Raw genomic sequence first — 8649 nt, forward strand, 5'->3', positions numbered from 1 at the left:
CTAACCTGCTTTCCTCCCCGTGATCGGATCCCCCCCTCCAGCGATCGGACCCCCTCCCCCCCACCCCTACCGTGATCACCGACTCTCCCCAACACCACATCTCTGACCCCGATCTATCTCTGACTACCCGCGACCAAGTCCACTCAGTACCCACCCTGCCCCTCAGGATCTCCAACCCAGCAGCATAAACTTACCTGTTCCTGGGTTGTGCCCTCTGCTGCCACGTTCCCCGTCCGACAGGGAGCCAAGCCTGTCAATCGCTGAAAATTAAACAATATAATAGTATTGCAGTGGTCTCTGCTCCCCGGTATATTCCAGGGTCCCAATTGTCATTTCACGTTCAGCACAAAGCCCATGGAGAGGCAAACATTTCAAATGAACAGATTGCAAACTAAAATTTTGGCTGCACAAAGAGCAGAGGGGAAACACCTCAGGGATAGCAACATAAAATTGCATTTCAATTATATCATTATTTTGGCGACTTTAAAAAAAAAATCACAGGTCAGGGTCTCTCACCCTTTTTTTTGCAACAAAAGCTGCTTCGCTTTTCCAGCTCAGATTTGTGACAGCAGAGGGGAGGGAAAGCTTCACTCTGAAATATTTACTCACTGAACTCCTCCACTCCGTGTCTCTGTGACTGAGTGCTGTCTGCCTCGGTTCATGATTGTCACATGACCGCAGAGATCTGGTCCTCGCTCGTGCGCTCGGAATTCTATTTTTGATTGGCTATCTTTTTCTCGCCCCTTCCTCCTATTGGCCCGTGGTAACTAGTGGTTTCAATGTTTGCATGGGGTCAGCTGGATTCAAAGCTGAAGCTGTTTCCGGTGCAGTAGCAGCGCAGTGCGGTTCAAATTCCGCCCTTTGCTCCAACAGGAAAATCCTGACTTTTTACAGTTGACTTACGAGATTGCAAGTTGAGGCAATTTTTTGTTAAAAATCGTGTAATTAATTTGTGTGAGTTGGTATTACTGTAGATTAGAGCTGGGCTAAACAGTGTTAGGTCCAACCATTATTCTCATAGTGCTTATGAGTGTCCATTAAGATAATAGAAGCAGCAACTTAACAACTAGTTAAACTCTTTGAGGAGGTTTCAAAATTTCTGGCTAGCAGTTTCTCTGAATCCCACAAACAGTCATTTGCGATTATTTTCAAAACTATCAAACTGCTTAATACTATATGTCAAGTATATAATTACTTGCTTTTGTTCAAAATACAATCTACAATTCTAACTTGTAATTTTTTTTGATACTTTAAACTATCAATGAAAGAAATGATGATAGCCCTAGCATGTAATAGCATGTTTAATGCCTTTAAATTAACTTGCATTTTCCATGCCCTCTAAAATTACTTGAAATAAAATAATCAGTATACCATCTATTTTATAAGTGGGTTTTATATAGAATATAGTTCATGTATTTCACATGGTACTTAATTATATTAAGTGTGTATCATTTGCTCCACAGCCAGTTCACATTCACAGGTTAATTCATACTTTTATTTTCAGCTATTTTCCCTTTTTTTATTGATGGCTTCACGCAAAGGGTAGGGTAGTGGAAATCGGGAACATGCTCTCATGAAAGGCTGTGGATGCTGGGAGAATTGACATTTTCAAGATTGAGATCGATAGATTTTTGTTAGAAAGGGTATCAAGGGATTGGATCAAAGGTGGCAAAATGGTGTTGAGGTACAGATCAGCCATGCTTCCATTGAATAGCAGAACAGGCTCCACGGGCTGAATGGCCTATACCTGTTCCTATGTTCCTTTATGTCTTACTCTGCTATCCAACCTCTCTGCTCCACCTGTAAGAAAAACATCGACAGCAAAAGCATATACTGTTGGACTTATACTTTTGAACTTTAAGCTTTGGAAATGGGATTTACTGCACAAGGCAGACAGCCTGATGTGGGACAGGTCCAAACATGTCCCACAGGAATACACATCAGGTGGACAGGAATCAATGGCTGAAATGGCAGGAAGATGGTTGATGGGAGGGGCCCTCTGACATGTAATGGGAACCCATCAGTGAGAGATGAAGAAGATTGGTCGGTGCTCAAGACACAAAGGAAGCTTTTCGACCACCTGGACCTGTTGGAGCCTTATCGAGGAAACAGCCCAGTAACAAAGGAACAGGCTAAAGACATGATTTTGTTTTTCAGTTGTACTGCCTCAGGCGAAGGACAGTTGCACTTTTGGTATGAGAAGAAGCATTTTGCAGGTATAAGACTGGCAGGTTTCGGCTGCCATCTCTCTCTCTCTCCCCTCTTCCATGTTCACTCGCTTCGTTCAATGGACAAGGACTGAGCACTCCGTCTGGGACGGAGAGAGGAAACACCATCTACGAGCAAAGAGAGCCTGGCTATTTCCACTGGGAAGCTGACCATGAGACTGGAATTGAATACTAGATTGGTACAGAACCAGAAGTTATACCTCATCGGGAGAAGCAGCGAGTAAGCCAGAGGGGTGATTAGTGAGCATTCATCCCAGCCCACGCATCTTTAAAACCACTGCATAGTATGAAGGGGTGTTGTGTGCACCAACCAATCCTTAGGGGTTTAGTGGGGAGGTTTCCTGCAAGGTTCATAAGTGTACGCACAATTCTATTGGACAGATTTGGTGGTGCACTTTTGAATCCGAGCAAGGGTGTGTTAGTCATGGGTACTTCGTGTTAGCGGCCTGTTCAGACAGGCCAGGGTTGTGTGTTGTACTGTATTTGTTTGTTTTACACCACCAGGGTGTATTTTACTGGGTGCAGGTGTTTGCTTTAACTTGAATAAAAGCATTGTGACGGTTGAGAACAAAAGATCTGGCTCTAACTGTGTATTTTTGTTTACCACTATAATTTTACAGTTCTACAGTCTAGAACTGTAAAAAGGGAGGTGATTTGAAACCACCAAGGGCAAAACCACTTACACACCCAACCCAACCGGGCGTTTTCCGATCTCACCACTCTACCTGGAATGACATCTCCAGCCATCCAACATCAAGCTGCAAGTGCAATTGATCACTGACTGACAACGTCCTTTACTCTTTTTCTTCACTTTCCACCACTAGGAGTAAGACTGCTGGAAAGCAGCCGCGAGAAGGATTCATTGTCTGCTAAGCTAAAATATTTTAGATTTTTTATTTGAAAACACAAGACGAAGGTTAGGTGATGTTTGGAAACAAAGTTTTGAACATTATTTTGAAGCCGAGTATGATTTCCGTAACATCTGCGATTAATGCATTAAATACCATTTTAAAAAGACTTTCCCTTTTGGCTATGAACACAGGGTGATTAAAAACAGAGATAGAGGCCTGTATGTTGCCCACATGGGTGGGTCCGATGGCCATGGTAGGTCGCAACTACTAATAATTTAAGTTGTGTCACCCACCTCTGCCGGTTGGGTTGGATCCCCGCTGACAGTGGCGCCTGGGGAAAAGATGCAGCATACAACTTTTCCACATGACCCGCCACTGATCGCGCCCGCATCCACCCCGGAAAATTCCGGACAGAGACATCGGCAGTCAGTCAGATTTTTAAACAGAAAGTTGCAATGGCAAGCTTTGACGAAACGCAGAAGGAGAATGCAGCGTAGTTACTAGCGATTTTATTTAAGGCAAACAAGACAACTGATATGAGGAAGACAAAATGTTTTATCAGTCATAAAGACAAGTTATACTGATTGAGTCTGATTATAACAGTTTCTCGTATGTTCCCTTGTTACAAAACAAAGCAGTTTCATATTTATGGTACATATTTAACGTTGTCTTACCTTCTGTTTTCTTGACCTGCACGAGCAAAAAACATCATAGATGGTAGGTTTTGGCAGTATAAGTCTACTCCAGCAAATAAGGGATGTAAATCCACTTACAAGATGGACTGATACCTTTGCCAAGCCCAAATTTGTAATACTGCCGAATAAAGTAGAATAGTTTCAGAAACTCTTGGTATGAACAAAGCCTGGAGATTTTATTGGAGGTAGTGGCCACGAGGAAAGCAACAATTTTCAAGGCCGAGGGAAATCCTTTAAATGGAGCCAGTTTACAGAAAGCATGACAGGAGGTGGCCAATCATATCAATGCTGGCTCCTCAGTGTATCACTCATGGGAGTAAATGTTCTCTGGACTAAGGTACAGTACCAAAGTAGGGAACACTAATGGGGTCCACTCAAAATACAAGGATGGCTGGACAATATATGAACCAAGCTTCAGCCCACATTATGCTGCCACATCTGCAATGCAAGGCATTGGCCCCACCTCGTCTCTCACTTCTTCAGCCTCCTAGATATGGAGGGGAGATTTTCTCCTGGAGTGCACATTGGGTGGACAATGGGCGGAGCCATCACTTTTCCTGTCCAATGTCCGAGAATGGTTGGGCCACATCTAAATATTTGGGGCCTTTTTCAAGGGACAGCTGAGATTTTTGTGGGGCCAAGAGGAGCATTCATCATTTTGGCAGGAGACTGACGGGACCCCTGGTGAAACACCACAAACAGGGGCTTGAGGTTCTATTTATCTCCTGCTGAAGTTACGGTTGGAAACTCTGAAACTTCAGGGCCTAGCTCATTATTCACTTACACTACACAGACCTCCAGGAAGGAATTCAACCTCCACTAGCTGTACTTGTTTTGTGTTCATATTATTCAGTAAGAAACAAATATCAGTGAAGGACTCATTTGTAAATTAACGTTGACTTTAACATCACTTACATGTGGCTATATTTTCCTTAGAATATGCTGTGAAAATCTTCCATTATTTTCAGTTGGAATTAACAGCTGATTTTAGCCACTTAAGTCTGAGAAAGAAACTGATTCCGCAATAATCAAAATTCTCATCGAAGTGCTGTAATGGACTGCAATTAGCAAAGCCTGTTTCTCTTTCCATTGTCCTTTACCTAGCTTTCATTAATGGTTAGCTTTTTTTACAATCCTAAACATCCGGAGAAATTCCAGAATGAGCCAACTCCTCCCAGTGAGTCAAGCAATTCTGGCTACAAATACAGCAGGTGAGCAGTGAGGAGTCAGAAGCAGGCTGCAGCAGCACAACAACAGCTAGAAGATAAAGATCATCACACAACGAAAGCACAATGAACGGCAAAGTTACTCTCATTGTCCTCACTCTCTTTGTTCTGTCTGTGTTGTCCACACAAGGTAAGACAGATCCAGCTGCACAGTAATTATACAGAATCTAGAATAATAAGGGAAGGATTTGGGTCTATATTTCACTGACTGACTCAGCTACAAATATACATTTGAAATTGAAAATTAACAGGGAAAGGAATCCTATTTGTCTGTTTAATAAAATGTAGCAATATAGTTCAATATTAAAAGCTGTTTGTCATGACTCTATAGCCAGCAAGCTACAGGAGATCTGGGATTAATTGGAATTGGAATTAATGAATGAGTGTCAAAGTAGCTGGAAAATTATAGGAAACTATAAAAATAATTTTAACATCAGAAAATACAAAACATTTTATTCTTCCTTCAGTTAATTTGAGTGTTACAAATTATTACAACAGAATTGTGAGCTCTGCCTTCAACCTGCAATGTTGCTTGCTGAGGTTACGGGTTGACTGGCTGGTAACAGATCTGTGATTGTCAGGAAACTGATGATATGAAATTGATAGCAGATTAGTTCGAGGAGAGAAAATGGGAATAAGAAAGAGTTACACTCAGTACAGATCTGAAAATAAACATTAAGGTCCTGCAATTTGTTTAATTTACAGCTGCATCGATTGGAAGAACAGGAATTAACCTGCGCTGTCAGTGTATCAAAACATCCTCAAAGTTCATACATCCGAAGTTCATGGAGAATATTGAAATTATTTCTAGTGGTCCCCACTGTGGGAATGTGGAGATCATGTAAGTGTTTGGTTCCTTTCTGCTTCATGTATTGAAGAGCAACAGTAATTATTTTAGATTGAATTAGGAGTTAAAGCCTTTTCAGAGAGGGTAAATGACTTGACAATTTGAAATAAATGTCATTCTTTATTTCTTTCAGTGCCACCCTTAAAAACACGAATCGAGTCTGTCTGGATCCTATTGCACCCTGGGTGAAGAAAGTCATTGACAGGGTGATCAAAAGGTATGTTTCATTCTGTGTGTGGGGTGAGAGATGGGGAGAATGAAATTGTTCCACTTTGTACCAGTTCAGAGTATCAAATTCTGCTCAGTCGGGTGTGGTATAAGTCAGTCACATTGATGGGTTTCTCAACATTTACTTGAACCTTGCCTTAGTAAAATATTCACACTCACTTTCTTGTAACGGTAATCAGAGTCAAACTGCTAAATTGAAAACCTAGCCACCAATGGCTCAGTGGATCAATACTAGTGGTGTAGTACTGCCCAATATAGACCAGGAAAGCTCCAGGTTTTATCGTCGGTTTGTGCTGGGTTAGTTGACTGCAGCTGGAAGGTCCCAGTATTGGATTTGTATCCCAAGACTAGTGAGGGCAAGAAATCAGTACTGATCTTGCTCCTGGTCACTATCAGGTGACACCTGTGAGAAAGCTGGGTGTTTCTGACGCAGGGTAAAGACAGGTTCAGATTCGGCTGCTAATGCCTCATAGTCAAACAGGTCACAAACACTCCATGCTCACACATCAAGAATGCTCACTTGAAGAAGATGCTGGAGCACTGCCAGTGCACATGGAACTACAGCCCTATAGAACAAAATTGCAGGGGAAACCACACTGCTGAGCCGAGACTGCACTAAGGGGGAGAAATTCAGGGAAGGGCCATTGCTGCAGGCTCTGCAAGGAAAAAACTTACCTGGTCCTCGACGGCAGCTGCGATCCGGCCCGATCAGCCCAATGCACAGCAGCAGAATGCCGGGCTGATCGATCGCAGGCGAAAAGGATAGAAAAATTGAGAGAGCGCATTTTAGAAATGTGTTCATTTCCCTCGGCTCTCTTGCCCCCGAAGCGCCCGGCCTCCTGATGAACGCTTCCTGTAGTTGTCGTGTTTTCGCCCGGCGATTCTGCAAGTGGCGGAACCAAAGATCAGGACTGGGGCGCTACCGGGACGATGCGCATGACAATGGCGTCACGATCTCCGGGAGAAGGAGATCGGGGCGGAGAGTCTTATTGCTGCCGCAAACCTCCCACTAAAGTTAGCGGGAGTTGATCGTCTCGCCATTCCTGGTCGGTAAGTGGTTAGCGCCCCGTTATCGTCCCCCCGGAGGCGATAACAGGAGGCGCTAAGGAGACCAATTTCTCGACCTGGTGTTTAATACGTTTGAGGGAGCAGACACATCTGTTCAGGGTGGTCTTGGACCAAAATGAGAATGCACTTATATTTTATTCAGCTTCAAAATAACACTGTAGGTAGATTCAACCAACTTAAACAATTTGCTACAGATTTTAATGGCTTTTATAGCACTTCGTTTTTCATAAACATCTGTGTATGGTGCAAACATTCACTGTATTTATTCATTCTTGCATTTCCAACAGTTCCCAGAAGATTGGTTAATTTCACTGAAGAGAAGTTCAGTTCTGATTGTCAAGAGACTAACACACACCTGTCGAAGATTGGGAATTTACATCAGTCTGCCCTGGCTTGGTCCAGGGTTGTCACAGTCAATGAATGTAAACCTGGCTTAACTTAGTGTTCACTGTTTATTTAACAATTTTATCACTTGGAACACTTTTTTTATTGAGGTTCAATTAAACTACGCCCCAGGCACCAACGGACCCTGATTGACAGCAGGAGAGACATTGGATATGAACTATCAAGATCGCTTGATCTATAGTTCTGTTGGATCATTATTTTTAAGTGTTATTCATCAGATTCTTAACATTTGCTGCCAGGCAGCGATGTTACAGGATGTAGCTACTCAATGGAGATGCACATTGCTTGGTATGACAAATTGTCAGTATTATGTTTGTTATTGGATTTCAGTGCAATTTATTTTTTGATTAATTATCTATATATCTCCTAAAATTATTTATTTTGTATTTATTTATAAGTTACAAAAATTATGTTATATTAATGATTAACAAGTGTATATGCAGTTGTTCTGTAAATTATTTTTTAATTATAATTCTTCTGAAGTGTCTGTCCTTAATTTATGATACAGAATTATTATTATAATTCTGTGTATTGTAAAGCTTGTGGCTAAAGTTGTCTGACTTACATATTAAACTATTACAAAGATATTCTGAATTGTTTTGCAAGTTGCCTGAATTTACTGTACTTACAAAATAATGTGAGTTCTCAGCACCACAACTTTTTTGTTAGCTGTAGGGATCATCACAAAACTTTGGGCCTAGAATTTTCTCTAAATGACTTACATCTGATGCATCTTTAAAAAGTAAAGTGTTGCTTTCACTAGTAACCTATCGAGGGCGACCTATAGATAGAGGGCGACCAATAGAGGGCGACCTATAGATAGAGGGCGACCTATAGAGGGCGACCGAAAATGGGTGACCTATTGAGGATGACCTATAGAGGGTGACCTATAGAGGGCGACCTATAGCGTGTGAGCTAGAGGGTGACCTAGTGAGGATGACCTATAGAGGGCAACCTATAGAGGGTGACCTATAATGGGTGACCTATAGAGGGTGACATATAGAGGATGACCTATAGAGGGCGACCTATAGAGGGTGACCTATAATGGGTGACCTATAGAGGGTGACCTATAGAGGATGACCTATAGATGGCGACCTATAG

General features: G+C 42.2%; 1 protein-coding gene across 1 annotated transcript; it reads left to right on the forward strand.

Annotated features, from left to right (window-relative positions):
- Nucleotides 1-4995: 4995 nt before the first annotated feature.
- On the forward strand, nt 4996-8065 carry LOC139234380 (interleukin-8-like). The gene is made up of 4 exons (XM_070865256.1): nt 4996-5130; nt 5706-5841; nt 5981-6064; nt 7431-8065. The coding sequence occupies exons 1-4, from the start codon at nt 5067-5069 to the stop codon at nt 7447-7449; spliced, it is 303 nt and encodes a 100-aa protein (XP_070721357.1). The 5' UTR covers nt 4996-5066; the 3' UTR covers nt 7450-8065.
- Nucleotides 8066-8649: the final 584 nt, after the last annotated feature.

This window comes from Pristiophorus japonicus, chromosome 2 (assembly GCF_044704955.1).
Source record: "Pristiophorus japonicus isolate sPriJap1 chromosome 2, sPriJap1.hap1, whole genome shotgun sequence".
In the NCBI taxonomy this organism is placed as follows: Eukaryota; Metazoa; Chordata; class Chondrichthyes; family Pristiophoridae; genus Pristiophorus; species Pristiophorus japonicus.

Excerpts from the sequence above, each read along its gene's own strand:
- LOC139234380 (XM_070865256.1), top strand. The coding sequence starts at position 5,067 with ATGAACGGCAAAGTTACTCTCATTGTCCTCACTCTCTTTGTTCTGTCT. Across the intron at positions 5,131-5,705 it reads GTCTGTGTTGTCCACACAAG|CTGCATCGATTGGAAGAACA; the intron begins GTAAGACAGATC and ends TTTAATTTACAG. Across the intron at positions 5,842-5,980 it reads TGTGGGAATGTGGAGATCAT|TGCCACCCTTAAAAACACGA; the intron begins GTAAGTGTTTGG and ends TATTTCTTTCAG.